This window comes from Lonchura striata, chromosome 2, assembly GCF_046129695.1.
Source record: "Lonchura striata isolate bLonStr1 chromosome 2, bLonStr1.mat, whole genome shotgun sequence".
NCBI lineage: Eukaryota > Metazoa > Chordata > Aves > Passeriformes > Estrildidae > Lonchura > Lonchura striata.
In genome coordinates this window covers 85,277,279-85,296,504 of record NC_134604.1, presented here as the reverse complement: position 1 = coordinate 85,296,504, position 19,226 = coordinate 85,277,279, and the positions used below count along the sequence as shown (strand labels likewise).

Below are 19,226 nucleotides of genomic sequence, written 5' to 3'. Positions count from 1 at the left end.
AAATAGATCTGCTTGTCAATAAATATATAAGAGAAGATATTATTTCTTTCATCATTCTGTTAGGTGATAAGCCTGCAGCCATTTATCAACTGTCCAGTAGAAAGAAATGTCTGTTGTCATTTTCTCACATATAGTAACATTATCCTTGTTTGTAATTTTAGCTGTTCATCTGAACTGCTACCTTTTTTTCCTTTTTCAAAGAAATGAGCATAGAAGAGAAAGGATTCTTTCATGAGACTTCCTCCTTTCTTTGACAGCACAACAAAATGATTGTAAAGAACACAAGATTAATTATTTGTATTCAGGAATCCAGAAGACGTGCACTTGCTTAAAGTAGAATAAACACCAAGCAGTCTCACTTGGATTTGCAGTGGCTTTGAAGTTAAGTTTGCTTTTGCAAAACTACCAGCATAATTTTCTCATCTTGCTATTCCAGAGCTGCAACTACATTTTCCTATCACCCTCTTGGAGACACCCCCACCCTGTGTGTAACATAAAGGAGATGATATTTCCATATTTCCTTTTGTTGGTACACCTTTCTCATACTAAACAGCAAGACCTGAAGTTCAGTACTCCAGTAAGCAAAGCTAGTAGGCAACCTACTGGAAGCTTTGCTTAAGTGGAAGACTGTTTTTACAAAATTTGTTATGACAGTTTATAATACTGTGTCTTCATTAGCATTGTTACCCCAATAGCAAAATAATATAATTCTGTACTGTACCCACAGTTTCAGCTTTCAGTATGACCATGCCTAATTATCCTGCATATAATCCACATATAATATATGTGATCCATCACAATAGAATATATCTAGATTGGGGTAAATTCCTGCTATTCCTAGTGTGACATACTTCTGAGGAGGTAAAATCGCTGCAGGTTGCATTGGTTTGGGCTGGGCTCCTCAGGCACACATCTGTTATCCTCTTGTGTCTTAAAGCCCTGGCTACAACCATCCTGTTGTTCTAGATGAGCTATTCTCCCTTGTCCCATGGATACTCTATGCCTGGCCTAGCAGTGAAGCAGCTCTCTGTCTTGTAGCCTCACAGTAGATCCTGTGAGGAAGGACCCACAGACAAGAGTCTTCCTCCCAGGCAGGGACTGGCCTCATGCTGTGCTCTTACCTGCCTGAATGCTCTCCCTTCTCACCAACTCGCCTGGGATTGGAACCCCCTTCCCCGACATGGTTTCAAAAGAAAACAGCCTCATGAAGTAATGCTTAGGCATACCTGTGAGGTCTGGAGTTTTGGCACCTTGTGGCCTCTCTCTGAGTTGAAGGTATTTTGCAAGAGGAGATGCTGGACTCCTCCAGCATAGGAGCCCCCAACTCTGTTCCACTGCATACATTTTGCACTAGTAAAGGCTGCAAATTGCAGCAGAGGTGTTGAATTATTTTTGGACTCCCCTGTCCCACAGGCGATGCAGAGGAGAGAACCAAAGCATCTGAATTCTTGTTAAACCTTACAGACCTAAATTCCTGTGTGATTGCAATTTCAGCAAGTTTGGTTACAGTACTCTCATTGGGAAGCATCTAGTCAGTATGAATTAATGTATATCATCATCATCATAAAACAAGGAAAAACCCAATTATCCTGGTTGTTGGGATCCTTGCAGACAGGGAAGTGCTGAATTGGAATACATCTAGATCATCCCAGAAAAAAATAAAAAAGTCCAATGTTGTTGTTAGGAACTTTTTTTTTTGCATAGGAAGTAACAGGTAAAAATAAAATTTTATGTCATTCCCAAATCTACCTTAATATATTCCACATTGCCTGGGGATAATCAGCCCATGAACAACATATACCATATACCATTTTAAAAAAGGAAGGCTTTTTGCATTACTTTTTTAAATGGACCCATCTCCTCCCACTTGTCTTCTCCAGATCCAGCTTTTAAATTATTTACAGTACATTGTGAACTTATAATCATCTCAGAGATAGTAAAGTATTTCAGCTCTAAAGGGAAGGTGAAATTCCATGACTCTTTGTGGTGCAAATATTTTGAAATAGGGAAGACATTTCTTCTTAGCCTTTCCAAGCAGATCACGACATATAATTACAGTAATTTTACTGCAGAGCTACAAATAAAAGCATAAGGAAGGCATGTGGGCAGTCCTGCATAACTAACAAAAGATGAAAAATTTGTAGATTCTCAGCTTCCAAACCCAGGATCAGTTTCAGCCCTGGATACAGCAGCAACTGTCAGATATGGGTCAAAAAAAGATTTCAAATTAGCATTGTCTTCCTAGTGACAGCAGTTCATAATTTTTTTTTTTTTGTCAGAAGGTTATCCACTGTATAAGTACCTGTCTCCCACCCAGTTAGGAAATTCTGCCCCGTTCTTCATCTGAATCTACCTGGAACCATCTTTCCGGCACCTTTTGTGAGTAGTCCAAGAGATTCACCCTGATTTCTGATTTCTGTATGCAAGTGTCTATACTCTGAGCTTGAGCTACATCTCAGTTTTTTCTCAGTGAGCTGCTTAAGTTTCAAATCATGACTTACTTTCCAGTCCCTGGAGGTACTTGTAACCTTCTTTTGACCGCTCTCTGTCCTCATCATTTCTATGAATTTTCTGGGGTGTGAATGAAAAGCCAGAAACAGAGCAAAGGTGTTTCTAGCCTAGTGCTCTGCCTCCCACACCCAACACCAGTAACATTAATAACATTGCAAAGAAGGTGCTGCTTTCTTTCCTGCTACCTGATCACGCATTCAAGTGAAGTTCATTGTGCTACACAAGTGCTCTTAGCCTGAACTGGGATTGCTTCCCATTTGCTGCTGGACATTCCTGGTTTTATGGATCCAGGGATCACCTTACCATATTTCTTGCCTTTGCAATGCCTCAGAAGCTCATGTTGACCCAATGCCTATGAATTTTTTGTAAGTCCTCCATGGAGCTGCACCTTTCCAATACAGCTCATTTGCAAACAAAACATGCAGTCTGATTGAGTGACTACTCATCCTTCAACCTAGCCTTGTTATCCTTGACTCACAAGTCCTGATCTGGAAAGCCACCATGTGTTGTCTCCTGAACTAGGATGTCAGTTTTTTTTCCAGAAAGAAACATTCTGCACTCCCATCTTCCAGGTTCAAAAGTGCAGAAGATGAGATATTAATATTTGACTTCAGACCACTTTCAAGTCTACCTGCTTTTCACCTTCCATTTGGAGAGTAAGCCTTGCCTGATTTCCAGAGATTTTAGTACAATGTACTCTAGCCTACTGTAACATGCTTGCAGGAATGTGACCTGAAACCTTTCTATGCTAGAGGAGTTCTAAAAAGTGTGAGAGCTACTCAAATAAAATATAATTAAATACAGAGTTGTCTCCTGAGGTTTTTGAGACCACTTGCAGAGAAGGCCTAAAATGTAAACCCAACATTGACTGTCTGTGAAAGAAAACTGAGATTCCCTTATAATACTATGATCACTTTAGGTGTTGGGGCATTAAAAGTTACAGCAGCGTTATAGAGGAAGGAATGAGTTTGCAGTACTGCAACCACATTTAATTCCTAGGACTTCTAAATGAACATGAGAGAAATCACATACTCAGCTGTGCAGGTGTTTTTGCACCACCACCCATTCTGCTATGCACAAACACTTACCCTCTCCTCACATCTCCCTGCCCCATTCCTGCTCTCCATGCATTCTCACCCCTCCATCCTGTGTCTGCTGTTCAGCATCACAGGCACAGGCAGGCATGTTCCAGCTTCCTTTACCCACATGCAGGACCTATGCCCGCACCCACCCACACATATTCCAGTCAGTGCATACACACCAGACCCTGCACTTGCACAGGGCATCACTTAGAATTCTATCCTGGAGACAGGACAAGAAGTGGAGGCTGCTTGTTTTCCTGGCATTCAAGGTATCTGAGTCCTTTTGAGGGGAACTTCAGCAAAATACCTTTTGCAGCTTGCTGGAGTTTAGGAGCCACCAGTGAGGTGAGTGTAGGTCTGAGCTGCTCTTTCCCAAATTGAGTGGTTGTGATGGATTATATTTATACCTCTACTGTTCCAGCCTTTCACAAACCATCCCACACATCTCTTATATTAGAAGGCTTCAACCTAATATTTTTTGAGCTGGGCATATGGGACCCTGATTAAATAATCTTTATTTGTTTTTCTCCATTCACTCTCACTCCTCCATTCTTCTCTCTCCCTGTCATTATCACTTAAGGATCCACTAAAATATTACACAGTGCGTTTTACTCCTTACTGTCTTTTTCCCCTCTTGTTGGCAGATGCTTACCCCAATTCTGAAGTGATCTATGTCTGGACTAACAGCACCACAACGTCTGTGGTGGTGGCCGAAGATGGCTCACGACTTAACCAGTACCACCTGATGGGACAAACTGTGGGCACGGAAAACATCAGTACCAGTACAGGTAGGGGGAATGTTTCCATCCCACGGTTGCTGATGGCTGGAGCAGGATGGGAGATTCACAGGCTCTGGTTACTTTGCAGTAAGGCTAGGGAAGCACCCGTGGGATGTGGAGTGCTAGGGAGATCCTGTGCAGGTTCATGGCCACTTAGCAGAGGCATTTAAACACTGAGAGGGTTAAGTGCTAGCTCTTAGGTACACTGCAAGGCTATGGCTGAAGATACATCCAAGATCCTGGTGTTTACAGGAGTGTCTGAGAAGCCTTACGCAGTTTCTTGGCGATTGTCCTCGCTGTGGCTGCCAGCGCTGTTGCTGGATTATTTCCCCGGGGGAGGAACCACCCTGGGAGGCAAACACCACCCACGCATTTGATCCATTTCAATCTTCGCTTTAACATGATTGCTTGATGGAACTGCGTGGGGGGAAGGGAACGGGGGGGCAGGGGGGAACTGTGGCATGGCAGGGGGACCACGGGGCCGGAGAGGAGGTGCAAACCCCGAGGATCCCCATTCCCTGCCGGGCTGGAAGCGGAGGCGCCAGATGTGGCAGCATTAGGGAGGCAAAGAAGCTTTAATCCCAGGCCGGGCATCCACGTGAGCTGTGCCCCCCTGCTGCTTAAGGCTCCCACGCAAAGGGCAGCCCTGGGTGTGCATGGGTGGGGGGGACCCCCGGAGGGTCGAGGCCGGGACAAGGGATCATGTGCGCTCAGCAGGACCGGGGCTTCACCAGGTTACACAATGCACTGGGCTGGAGAGCATTAGTGGCGTCCAGCGAAGGGAGGGGGGAGAGCTGGGAATTAAATAGCCCGCCATGAAGAAAAGGGGGATTTCCACTGCTGGTGGTTGCAAGGGGCTTGGGCTGGGGAAAGGGGCAGCCGGTGGCAACATGCCTGGGAACAATTCCTGCAGGCAAAGCCCAACAGAGTGTGTCCCTGGAGAAAAATGATGGGCAGAGTGGTAGAGGACAAAGTATAGATTAAATTAGGAACCTTTTACTATCTGTAGGAAATTTAGGAGACATGAAAACATGTGCACTTCCACACAACTTTACTTGGACCGAAATATAAAGATGCATAAAATTTTGTGCTCCAACTGGCAAATAAAAGAGGAGACATCTGAGCTTGCTGCTTGTACTCCAGAAAGAACACAAAGTAAGGGAAAGCTTGCCTTGGGCAGCCACTAAACTTGACTGCCATCTCCATCCTATAGACATTCACCCCCTCCCTTGCCAATTTCAGGAGACACAAAGCTGATGCTAAAGTGAAGATTCATAAAGTCAAGAGAAACATATAAACAGAGTGGTCACTTTTGCAGAAAAAGAGTGAGTACACTATCTCCCATTAAAGAGTAAAGACACTTTTTTTCCTTACCAGTTCACCATCATAGCCGCATTGTTTTCTGCAATGAATGGCAGCTCCCCTCTCGCCTTCATTGTTGCCAAGAAAAAGATCCAAAGGATGTACTGGAGCATCTCCTACAACCTCGTCCTACTCCTCAGAGCAAGAAAACCATCCAGCCCAGGCACTGAGTGCTCCAGCGTGTCAGCTCCCGGCCACTTCCAGTTTGCCGCTTTGCCTGTGAAAGCTCCTTGTACTCCTCAGCCCAAGGAAACACTGCAGACAAATCCCAAAGTTTCCGCACAGTAAACACCTCCCTCACGTGTTTAAGATTTATAACAAATGCTGTGTTTCCAACGTCAAGATTTTATATTAATGTCCTGGGTTACATCTGGGCTGGCTGGATTCTGATTTGCAGGGTGGATCACAAAGAGCAGGACACAGATTGTAACTGGGGATTAGCAAAATACAAAAATCCGATTTTGCACAGGGAAAGCATCAGTCAACGATGGATTTTCTGGAGTTCATCAAGCTCGTAGGAGGCCAGTAATCAGCATTACTTACGAATGGCCATCTAAGGCTTTCTTCCTTCTATTGAATTGTTGAACGTGGAAAAGAAAAACCAAATAGTTATTGCATAATCCAAATGCTTAGATATTTTGTGGCTTTTATGACATACAAGTCAAACTACACAACCCTTGCAGTTGCATAGACAAAACGTTTGTGTCTGTCATAGGTCATTTATGCCCTTCTTTCTAGCAGACTTTTTTAAAAACGGAAGTTCCAGACCTATACTGGTTCCTTGGGATTCTGCTGATTTGCTGTTTGGCTGACTACTCATAAAAAACGCCCTGGGATTCATAATTCTCCAACCAATCTTGAAACATGGAACATTTTAGCCATGGCACAAAAAACAGCTCTGTCATGTGCCACCTGTTGGGTTGTTGTTTTGGGGTTGTTTTGGGGTTTTTTTTTTTTGGTGGTTTTTTTTTTTCTGTTGTTTTTTGTGTTTTTTGGCTGTGATTTTTTTTGGTTGTTTTTATTTAGGGGTTTTTGTTCTAACATCCCCAAATGTTATTCACCTGAAAGAAATGACATTTTACTACCCACACTGCTTCTAACAGAACCAACATCTGTTATGTCCTGGTGGTAAAAGTGCTGAAAACAATCAGCTATGAGATTTGAGTCCAAGTGGATCTTGTTCTTTCCACAAATGGTTGCCCAGTTATTTTATCCATACCCAGAATCTCTCATAGCTAACTTAGGCTCTGCAGTGGCGCAAAACAAAACATAAACCCACTCTTTTGTATACTGCCAGCTGGAGCCTGAGTGCCATAATATCCAAAGCCTAAATAATAAAAGAATCATTCAGCTCTTCATTTTGAACCAAATAATTCAGATTTTTTTCTTGAGATGAATATTTCTCTAGTATCACTATAAGATGGAACATGCATTTTTTATGGGCCAAAATATACTGGATATCAGCATAGCAGGGAGGTATTTAATGTACCTAATGTCAGGATCTTGCCAGAACAGCCATTGATAGAACTGAGTCCAGGTATATCCAGTAAACAAACAAGCCTGGGGCCTGGTCTAGCCTCCTAAAAGTACTCAATTGAATCTCAGCATAATGGCAATGGAATAATGTGTGTAAGATCCTGGAAAATCTGTAAGCCTGATCTCCAAACGCCATCTATTAGATACCAAAAAAAAAAAACCAACAAAAAAAAAACCCCAAACTGTAGCAGCTTTTAAAGCATAAAAAAACCCTTAAGAGCAGCAGCACAGTAGCACAGCTCCATGAAGTACAGCCATTTCTGCTCTAGGGCTTTTCATTAGTACTGGATTTGTTTTTGTTTACTAACAATAATTTGTTTTCTGCAGTGATGAGTGGACCCCATCAGGAACAGGATCCTCTTTTAAGTGCTACATAAACCTATAACAAAAATTAGCTCTTGCTCAAGAAAGCTTATGGTCTAAGGATAAAACAGTGGCCTTACAGAAGTAAAAGGGAGCTTTGCCACTCCAACAGAGCCAGTATCTTGTTTATAAACTAAAGGCCAACTCAGGCAGCTTTTAGCTTTACTTTAAACAGCAGTCCCCGGGCATTAAAAACCAAGCTGTGGGGTTTTCTTAAGCCCTAAGTCTACTGGAGGAAGTATTTCTAGTATAGACATCTCTGAAAGGGGCAGCATGGGAAATCAAAGAATATATCAGCTGGGAGAAGAGCAAGTACAAAATCAAGGTGCTGTGATTATTTCAGTGGAGTCAAGAGTTTTGATACATTAAAGAAAATGGTAAGGTAAAAATCAGCTGTGGAGGGCCATCAGAATGTAGGCAGTCATTTTTTGTGTTTTTAAAATGAAAAAAAGAGAGTCCTGTTGCTCTTCTGAAGCTGTGTAGAGTCCTTTTTTATTCCAGCTCTGAGAGCATACTGTCAAAATCGATAATGCACATTGTCACTCTGTAGCGAGCGGGGAAACTGTGACTCAAACACATCCCAGTGCAGTAGCAACTGAGAAACAGTCTCTGCCTGAGATTACTGAGGCAGGCAGACCCTGCTGCAAATACTCCTTAATAAAGAGCAAGTGGGCTTCCATTGTGTGTTCAGCCTCCCTGGTTCAAAACTGCACTAAATGGAAGGGAATTAGGCTTCTCTTTGCAGGGGTTTCCTCCCCGGTTTCACAGCATTCCATGTCCATTTCCACATCACTCTTCAGGGAACCGTTTCACCAGAAAATCAGAGATCACCAGAAAATCTTTATGTCTTTCCAGAGAAAGACATAAAGATTGAGGCAGGATGTCAGTTAAGTATTTCTGTGTTATTTTGTTTTCTAAAATCCTCATCATAAACAAGGTCTGTAAACTTGATGCAGAATAGCAGAGCTCCTGTAGCATAGTGTATGAGTGCAGCTCTACCTGCAAAAACCCTTTCACTGTAAACCTCTTCTCTGCTAATTAGCCATATTGTCAGTTAGAAGTAATCTGCCAAATCTAATAGCTTAGTAATGCTGGTAACAGCTCAACTCGGAGCTATTCACTCAAGGCAGAATCAGTCTGCCTTGAATATTTTCCTTTTGTGGATGTTCTGTAGAGACTAACAGTCAAGTCTTGCAACAGCGATTATTGCTATAGTTGTTCTTGAAGGACAATATATATTTCAAAACAGGCATTTCTCTGATTCATCAGTACGCAACTGAATGATGAATGCTTTTAAATTTCTTTGACATCAGTAAAGAACAGTTAGGGTGTCAAGGGATGGATAGCTTTTTATTCTTATATTTTGTTTTTACTGTTATTATTCCTAGGCAAATAGTAGCATGCTTTTAGCTAGCAAGATTTTGGATTTGGGGAGCAGTTATCATCATGAATAACTTTCAATAACAACAAATAACAAGGGAGCAGCTACCACCTGGAGTAGCCCTCAGTAAAAACTATATGGTTTTCCAGGAACAATCTGAAAGAACTGGTTAAGGTTTGATTTTTTTCTGAAACATTAGGGAAGGTGACAGCTGGTCTGTGGATTTTTGAGTGCATTTATTTAGGCTTTTATTGAAATTCAGAGGAGCTGATAAACAGCATATTAAGGCAATGCTATGAATTTGGTATATGAAAAAGAAATGGAATTTAGCACTGCTGTGGTAGCTTTTAGGGAACTCTGCATGAAAGCAGTACAATATTCATTGCACTGGTGAACAAGACAGGACACAATATCCATCCAGCAATAGGTAATCTTTTGAAGGGCTAAAGTGTGCCAAATTCTAGGAACACTGCATGCAGTAGAAAGGCATTTTTTTTTCTGGACCAGCAATGTGAAAGGTTTGGGTACTCAGATTAATAAAACATCCCAGGATCTATATGAAAAGTGGCAGTTCTCACAGAAGATGCTGGGACTGACAAGCCCTAAATGTGGTGCAGAAGGAGTGTCATTTTCATATTTGAAAACTGATGGCTTGGCTGTAGCACTTTCGCTAATGAGGTTGCTAAACCTGCTGCTAAATCAGGTTTTGAAGAGTTGAGAGCCTTAATTGTTACTATGCTACAAGAGTTTGTAGGACTGAATCAAAACCAGTGTTGAGGCAGTGTCAGCAAAGCAGATTTTTAAGCCTGTGAACATCACAATATTCCAGGTGCATAGGAGGACTGCAACTTTACAGTGCAGTAAGAATAGCAGTCATTGTCTTCTGCTTTGGAGACTGAACATGAAGACTGTGAGGATCTAGCAGCACCTCTGTCTCAAGTCTTGGTTTTCCACAGGACAGAAATCCAGACATTTTTTAAGAAATTGAGAATGGCTGAGTAATATCCTCAAATGGGGGGTTGGAACTGGCCTCGTTCAGTCCCTAAATAAGTAAGCCTTCTTTATTTTACTCAAATGCATATTTTTCTTCTTCTAGGTGAATATACTATTATGACAGCCCATTTTCATCTGAAAAGAAAAATTGGTTATTTTGTCATCCAAACATACCTTCCTTGCATTATGACTGTGATCTTATCGCAAGTGTCATTTTGGCTAAACAGAGAATCTGTCCCTGCTAGAACTGTCTTTGGTGAGTATCCCACTTTCTCCTAGAATATAGATAGGATATTTGTGGCTTGTGGAAGTGATTTGCTGTAATAAAACCACAGAAATTGTTTATTTCTGCTTGAGATGTTGTAAATGTTTTCTCATTCTCTTCTGGTTTAAACTCAAAATCAATTTAAAAGCCCTGTCTGCATTGTTTTTGTAAAGTTATGACAGAAATTGGCCAATCAGTTATGTGAAAATTAAGGACAGAAGATGGAAGAATAAGATTAATGTGATTTGTTTTGGGTTTTTTCTACTTTGGTGGATGCTGGATGGTTTAGAAAAACAGACATACAGATTATCATATTTAATGTATACCTGAGCTAAGCATTTGAAGCAGATATCACTTCAAGACATTTTGTTTATCTTTGTCATAGGATGTTTATCTGGGAAAACCATGTGGAGGTTAATTAGTGACAATTATCTCTATTACCATCAAACAAATTAATATGACTTTGCATTTAGAAAATGTATATTTTCTGAAGAAATTGTTATGGAAAAAGCCTTTGGGGTGTCATTAAATTACTTGGTTTATCCCTAGAAGGTTGCAGAAAATAAGCACTTCCTCAAGCAAATGTTGATGAAATACAAGATTTTTACCAGATGAAAAACAAGGGGAATGGTAACAGTTTATTAAGTAAAACTTTTTTCAGCTATTTGAAAGGAATCACTCTTCTGTACCAGCCCCCTGAAGTCAATTGGCAGCTTTGTTAAAAAACCAGCTCAGCAAGTTGTATTGAGAGAATACAGGTAGTAGCATCACTTTGCTGACTTATTCTAAGTTTACAAGGCTGTAACTGAGAGGTGAGTTTTTTATCTTGGGGAAATATTCCCACAGATGAAAGCATTGGCTATTTGTCATTTACTGTCATATGGGAAAGGAAGAGCTACAGTCAAGGAAACCAGTAACAGTCAACAATTTTAAACATACAATCTCTGTATAAGAAAACAAAATAGGTAACCTCACTTCATTCTGACAGTTATAAACCTTGGGCTTGTGTTACCTTAAAAATCCTTATTTAAATGCACTACAGCCAGAATTAACCAGAACTCCATAGAATAAAACATCTGAACATGAAGGCTTTCATTTTTTCATATTCTTTCAAACTGTGATATGCAAACACTGATTGACTTCATGTGGCCTTCTTAGGTATCCTGCTGAACTGGGACCTGCTCACAACTCATTTGGCATCCCATAAGGGTTAGCAAACTGATCTCTGACTCAATTTTTTTTTCTTTGCAGGAGTAACAACAGTCCTCACCATGACCACCTTAAGTATCAGTGCCCGTAACTCTTTGCCAAAAGTGGCCTATGCTACTGCAATGGACTGGTTTATAGCTGTTTGCTATGCCTTTGTATTTTCGGCATTGATTGAATTTGCAACAGTCAACTATTTCACCAAGAGGAGTTGGGCATGGGATGGCAAAAAAGCCCAGGAAGCTGCAAAAATCAAGGTGCTTAACTTGTATTTTTTAAATACCTACAATAAAAAGGTATCAGTATAGTTTAAATAACTGAAGGGTCAATTTTCAGCTTCTTTGTAAAAATGATATTTCATTTCCTCATGACATACCTTCCTGTAGAGGAAAATTTTCAAGGAAATATGGTGTCTTCCCTTCACAGAGATAGACTGCCAGTCCCTATGATCTGTATGAAGAGACTGCTTATAGAAGCACATTGGGCATCGAGTACACAGGACATAGGATTTCAGTGATCAGACTTCTGATAATAGCGGACATACATCATGAAACATATCTCTGCAGAGCAGTCCCTGTATCCTCTCCTAAATAAATAACAATGCTCACATTGAGCTCCGTGAGTCAGGGTCCCACCACAGTAAAAAAAAGGAACCAAAGACTGGTTCTGTGAAAACACAAACTTTTGAGTTTCATGCTGAAATTAAACTTTTGGGTTAGGACTAACTCTTAATAAGTCATCTCCTAGAGAGCTCATACCCACAGTCATCCCAAAAGAGCCTACAAAGAGTCCAAGCTGTCAGGGGCAATGAGCCCTTCCCCAGACACTTTGCAGCAGCTGGGGAAATGAGATTCCCATCTTGTCATCTGTCCTTGGTGCAGCACCCTCTTCAGATGCCAGACCACATCCCACTGACAAAAGAAGCTGCTAATGCATTCGCCAGGTGGGATGTGGGTCCGGCCAGCGAGTCTCAGCTTTCTCCCACGAGGGACAGTCACATTTGAGCAAGGGCTACAAAATCAAGGGAAAAACATCTGTTTGATGACTGAATTTGTTGATTCTGACTTTCATAATCAAAGACTGAATAGTCAACAGACATTAATGGGCATGCTTGATTATGGTGTTCAGCTTTTTGGGTCAGTCTCTTGCGAATGTGTTTCCACTTTCTGTTCTTGTGGTGTAACATTTTGTTCTTTACACTGCAGAAAAAAGAGCGCAACTTGCTGGGAAATAAACCAACTAATACGTACAGCACTGGGAAGTTGACTCCTGCACCAAACATGCCAAAGGACTCAGCCCCAGCTGTCATCTCAAACACTACATCTGCTCCAGTGAAGCCTGCAGAAGAAAAGCCTCCTGAAAGCAAAAAGACTTACAACAGCATCAGTAAGATTGACAAAATGTCCCGGATAATTTTTCCAGTGCTGTTTGGAACTTTTAACTTAGTTTACTGGGCCACATATTTGAATAGGGAGCCTGTTATTAAAGGTGCCAATTCTCCAAAATAAACTGAAGTACTCTGGAGCCACATGTGAGCCATACTTACAAAGCAGATGCTACCAAGGAAAAATTTGAGATCCAGATGACTTTCTACATTTGGGCAATATTCTTCAGGAAGTTTTTTGCATGTTTAATAATATGTACAAATAATATTGCCTTGATTGTTTCTACATGTAACCTCAGATGTTTTGGAGACTATTATATTACTTACAGCAACAGATCTTTATAAAAGATCAGAAGACATTGAACATGGCTTCTTTGCTGCTGAGTATCTTGCATTGATAGTTTACAAATAAAATAAGTTATATTTTTTAACTGTTCAAGTGTACTACATATCGTGGTTTTTATACTTCAGATGTACAGTTATACAAATATGGGCTTAACCTATATTTTACAGAAGAGCTCCACTATTGTCATCTGATAAGTTACTGAGTAACGCCAGTTGTAAATGTGCCAAATTATTAAGTGCAGGGCTATGTTTGAGCACCTTTACCAGTTACAGGTACTGCATTACTCCATAGACAAAATTGCTCAGCCCAATTTTCATTGGAAGTTTAATACAATGCAGTAAATCCTAAAGGGACTATGATGATTTTCACTGCTTGAGACTCTAGTTTGCAGTGAAATAACACAGGGAGCAGGATGCTACTTATGTAAATAAAGATGATAGATTCTTGCCCTTAAATGAAAATACAAAGTTTGTTTGGATTTTGCATTCCAAAGAATTATCTCTAATGATTCTCAGTATTTATTCCAAAAATTAAGAATTATATTGCATGAAATTAACATAGATTAGGAACATATTTGTGCAAATAAAACTTCTAACAACAGCACTAGACATTTTTATCAGGGTAAAGTTATGTTTGGACATTTTTCCAAGAAGAAGACTGTGTTATATTAGCAGAGATTAGCAGAAAAGAATTACGGTAAATCTGCAATAATTATTACTTGTTTCCCACTGCAAAAATCAATCAGCCAACACTAGAAAGCGTGATCAGAAAAAAAAAGATGTGCTTCATGACAGCAAGGTGTTTCAGTGACAATATTGACAGAAAGGTCTTTGTACTGTCCATCTGAAACTTTTCTATAAAACGCCTTGCTGCTGACAATGTGTTTAGCTTTCACAATGAATGAGAAAATGCAGTCTGAGTTTTCAGCTCTTTCCTCCTTGGCATCCTTTAATTGTTCCAGAAGCTTTTGTAATTAAATCTTAATGTTGAAATAAAAAATGCATTCAACATTTGTTTGCAAAATGTCATTCTTATACTGGTTGTCCTTTCAGAAAGACAAAAGAGTACACCACAGAAGCTGAAGAATTAACTGGAAAGTACACATGCATGCACTTGATCTTGTGTGCACACATGACATATCCTCCCTGTTGCCCAGAAAGGGACATGCCTTGAGTGAACACAGTGAATCGAGTTGTTGCAGAACTTGGTGTTATCTTGCAATGGAGCAACAATCCCATGAACTTTTGGGGACAGAGGGGAGAGCTCATGCTTCGCTTTGAGGTGAGGGTCTGGTCTGAAAATGGGGAGCTCTCTGGCTTCTTTTGTGTCTTCTCTTCAACCGTTTCATTCCTAAAAATTGCCAAGAGAAAATCTCATATGTCTATTGTTTTTTGAAGCATTTTGTTTGATTCTGTGTAATGAGAAATTCATAAACTCTTGGGGGCAATAGAGAAGCCATGGGATGGAGCAAGTGACAGTATGCTGATAAACAGGAACAAGGGAGGGGGCACACTCATCTATTCAGTGCTAGCTTGAGCTGAGGTGAAGATATGGATCTCTGTTTTCATGTTGCATGCCTCTGTGTCTGAGCAGCTGCACATCTCCTTGCTCATCATCCCCTTGGGGGATTCCTTTGGCCCTTCAGGGATTAAAAACTATGAAAAATTGCACTGCTTATTGCAAGGAAAAACTTTATAAATAAGTCCCTTAGCTATTTCGTCAGGTGAGAAACTCGAAGAATTCCATGAATGAGTTTTGTGAATGAGAAACTCAGAGCCATCTTTGAGTAGCATCTTCTTCAGGCCAGCTCTGGAGAAACTCCCCAGAGAATTTCTGTCCTTTGTTTAATCTGCTTACACCCAAGTCTGACTCTTACTTTGTATTACAGCATCATTTCCTGGTCTTTACTGCAGGACTTAGTGAAAGGATCTCTAAATCTACTCATTTTACTTACATGGAAGGTAATCTTCAAAAAATATGGGTCTACCTGCAGCGTATGCTTGTGCATGAACACTAGGTGTCCCATAATCTGGAAGATGCTTCAATAAGCCAATACACTCCAGGCTGGAATACTTAAATGCTATTGCCTTGCATTATATCCTGCCTCACAATTTACATCTCTCCACAGTCAGTGGAACCATTTGTGTGGAAGATCACTACTCACTGAGATGTTGTCTGAAATGTGGGACATGGAAGCATTTTCCAGGTCCTGGCTCAACCAAGACATCTTGGCTTTGTCCTTCCCCAGGGTGGGGTGGTATCTGGATGTGCATTAGCTTCCTCTGGTATCCCCTGGAAGTAGCTTGGGCTTTTGGGAATGGAGTAAGCTGTTCATTGTCCCCAGCACGGATGAACTAGGACACCGCAGGACACAGCTACTTCACAGCTTAGTCATGGCCACAGGGAGTAATAAATAGGAATTGCTTCTCATTGATTTTTTCACGTATGCTTTCATTAAAAAAGAGTTGAGAAGTGAATTACAACAATTCAGCACTATAGGGGAAGTTTGTGCAGGCTGCTGCCAAATTTCCTTCCTTACATCCCTTAAGAATGAAAGAACAAGTCAAATACAATGGAAGAGATTTTTAATTTCTGATATTTGAGCTGTGCCAGCTTACTTCAAGGATTAATTTAAGCAGCAGTGTATGTTCTAAAACTGAAGCCTCTTCTGTTATCTTGAGTTGTGTTCTGCTCTTTTCTAAATGGAATGTGCCCTCTGTGGAATAACTGAACATATTTATACAAAACTGAGGAAGTAATGATTTTATGAAATAATCTCATCTTTCAAAAATTCTTGCTCAACATCTAAGGTAAATTTTGAAGAAAAATGAATGAAACTATTTTGCTTTTCATTTTATGTAGAGAGGATGAATGTAGTACTTCCTGATTTTTTAAATCTGGAGATAAAGTTCTTTGTAATAAGGACATATTTCCGTATTACCCTTGCTTCTCGATTGGAATTGACACTGAAATGATAAAATTGCTTGAGTCCTTTCTAACCTTTCCTATGTTTTTGTCACTACAAATGCTTAAGTATGGTCATTGCATGGTGACTCTCAGATGGCATCCTTACTTTACCAATTTTGCATCTTCCACTATGTTGTTATAGATATTTGTTCAATTTTGAGAAGATAGAAAGATTGGAAGTTAGATTTTATGAAGCCCAAAAGACTTCTGAAGGATCTTCCAAGGATTACCCCTAATTTAGACTGAAGTGTAAGTGTTCCATTCTGTAATGTATTATTTCCTTTTCAGTGCCATCCTCAAAAGCAATTATCACTTCTCACAGTCATAATGTCTTAAGAGTTGCTGCTTAAATTAGTCCCTGGCTAAAAGTGAAGAAAAAAGTAAGAATGTTGACTGAAGATACCAACTAATTTCAGTTAGATGAATTTGGAGAGTTTTGAGAAATCCTGATAGATTTCAATGGACTGGACTAACAATGATAGGCTGGATTTATAGGTAGGAAAATTATTACACATAGGGCAACCACCCACTATAGCTTAACACATAAATTATAATAAATGTTGGAGCCAGCCATCAAAAGCAGTTAGGTGTCAGTGGATCTGGGCTCAGTTCTTCATTCACTGGGGGTTGGTGGTTTTGATGTTCTCAGGACAGCTGCTCAAGGGTGGTCTGGCTCCAGAGGAGTGGCCCTGCGTCCCTGGATGCCCATGCTTCTTCCAGAAGTCTACACGAAGTTGCTGAAAAGCTGCAACGTGGCAGCATCAGGAGGAATTCTCCCTATCCTGACCATGAGCCAGAGAGAAGAGAGCTTTGTGCTGAAGGACAGAACTGAGCACACAGAAATTGTCAGGACCTCTGGGGTTCAACTTCCTACCTAAAGGCTCCAGCAGACCAACAACTGGCTCAAGCCTCTTAGAAGTCTCTAATAAGCCTTCAGCTGGAGGACTCCAGGATCTGTAGGATATGGATTTCAGGTCCTTCCTTCTTTGTCTCAGAGCAGCCCCAGTTCCCTTCTGTGCTTCTCATGGTATATAGGTAACCCTGGGGTGCCAGGAAAACCACCAGTAGGGCCCTCCTTCCTCACTGAATCTCAGAAAATTCAGATGCCCAAACTATTCAGTGCTTGAGATGGGTTCCCAGTTCTAGCAAGTGAGGCATTTGACTCACGAGTCCCATTCCCTTCTTTGGCATTTCCCCCCTTTTTTATGCCAGCTAGCTCCCTACACAGCTACTTTTAGAGACTCATGCTTCCCCACTGCACACGACATACCACAGAGGTATCCCTCAGGTTGAAAATATAGTCGCCCTCTGTGAAAGCGCAATGAAGGTAAGTTAAAATGTGGATGCATTTTGTTGTGCTGAAGAATATTACTGAGAACATCAACATTTTACTATAATTACATAGCATGATAAAATGTTCTTTTGTTAAAACCTGTGCTGGAAAATCATGACCCTTACCTGAACACACAACTTGAAAGGCTCAGCAAAGGCAGAGAGTGTGCTTAAAAGTAAAATAAGAGGATGTGAGTATGAAAAGGAGGAGCAGAAATGAACGAGGCATGAGGTGTAACGAAGAGTGGTGCTAAAGTATCCCTTTGGCATTAACACACCGAGGACAACGGAAAAAAAAAAAAACCTTAAACATCACCTTTTTTCCTACGGTCTGAGAAGAAGGAGTTAATAACCAATGAACCATATTGCTCCGATCGAGCCTTGGGAATTTCTGCCACTCTGCAAGGAAAGAGGGGACACTGTGAAGGTCTTTCTCGAGGTCTGAGTGACTCGATGGTCACAGAGAGTTCCGTTCACGGCGCAGGGGTAACCGAGCGCTCTGCCGCCGGCTGGAGGCAGCGCGGGGTGGGAGACGCGGCCCGATCCCCCGCGCTTCCCGCCGCCGCCGCCAGAGGATCCCGGCACCGCGGCAGGATGCGCTAAGGGCGGGATGGGGCTGGCGGGCGAGGAAGAGGCGGAGCGGTGCTCGACGGAGCCGCCGCGGCGGGGAAGCCACTGCCGGCTCCCTCCCATCCCGCACGGGGGTCCCCGAGAGCGGGGATGCGGAGCTGGACCTGCCCTCGCCTTTTCTCATCGTAAATCGCCGCCGGCGTCTCTCCTCCGGGTCTCTCTGCTTGCTGCCTACTATCCGGCTCACTCGTGCCGCCCACCCGGGAGGTGGCAGAGGCACGGCGGCCCCCAGCCGCTCCCTCCCACTGGCGGCGAAGCGAGCTCCCCCGGCCCTCAGCCTTCGATGCTGCAGCACCGCCCCAGCTCTTCGCGCTGCTGGGCAGGGTTGCCGAGGCCGAGCTAAGCTTTTATTTATTCAATTTGAGCGTCCGTGTGAATACACACATTTTTCTATATAGCCAGCGCAGGGGAAACACCTCCTTGCGTGACGGGCGCTTCCTTTCCTTGCTTTCCAAGCGCGCGGGCGCTGCGAGCCGGGACATGGGCACTGGGAGCCCTAAATGATGTTCGCGTCAGCAGCAGCCTTCAAGAAACCTTCAAGTGCCTGCTGTCCGTCGCCGTGCGGCGGTTCCAAGCCCCTGCCGCCGTGACTCCCCGGTGCTGGCGGGACTTTCTCCGCTCGCTGGGAGGCGGCGGCTCCCCTGTCCGCCCGTCCCGCCTCCCGCCCGCCCCGCAGGACGCTGCTCCCGCAAGCTTCGCACCAGCGGATCGGCGTGCTGCTGCTTGACAGTCAGCACAGATAGCTATGGTGAAATCCAGGCAACCCCCCAGCAGTCGCCGTCGGTTCCCTCCCTCATTTTCTCAGGGCAGCAGGCGGCCTGGCTTCCACCCGCATTTCTCTGCTGGTGACAGAAGCCTTGTAACAAATGATTATTAGCAATTCACGGTAACTGCAATTAGACAAAGTAAACACTGCTATATAATCTAGTAAAGAGGCGTTTAGGTTGGAAATAAAAAACCCAACAGAACCCGAAAGGCTGAAAGAAAATCCCTAAAGTGAATAACTGAGAGTTAATTGCCTGACTCACGACAGATTTTCCTTAAGCTGTGTCGTTTCGTCAAAAATTTACTCGGGAACAGAACTCTCTA

General features: G+C 42.2%; 1 protein-coding gene and 1 long non-coding RNA gene across 2 annotated transcripts in view; one reads left to right on the top strand and one right to left on the bottom strand.

The window, feature by feature from the left end:
• Window positions 1-14,218, top strand: part of GABRA5 (gamma-aminobutyric acid type A receptor subunit alpha5) — a 56,175-nt gene extending 41,957 nt beyond the window's left edge. Inside the window, exons 8-11 of the mRNA XM_021546712.1 lie at window positions 4,238-4,381; window positions 10,111-10,263; window positions 11,524-11,735; window positions 12,684-14,218. Of these exons, the coding sequence (XP_021402387.1) occupies window positions 4,238-4,381; window positions 10,111-10,263; window positions 11,524-11,735; window positions 12,684-12,986 (812 nt within the window). The 3' untranslated portion in view covers window positions 12,987-14,218. The remainder of the gene's footprint in view (window positions 1-4,237; window positions 4,382-10,110; window positions 10,264-11,523; window positions 11,736-12,683) is intronic.
• LOC116183276 (uncharacterized) lies at window positions 14,116-17,895 on the bottom strand. The gene is made up of 2 exons (XR_004147870.2): window positions 17,824-17,895; window positions 14,116-14,558 (listed from the first exon to the last, which is right to left on the bottom strand). It is a non-coding gene; the product is annotated as an uncharacterized LOC116183276 (long non-coding RNA).
• Window positions 17,896-19,226: the final 1,331 nt, after the last annotated feature.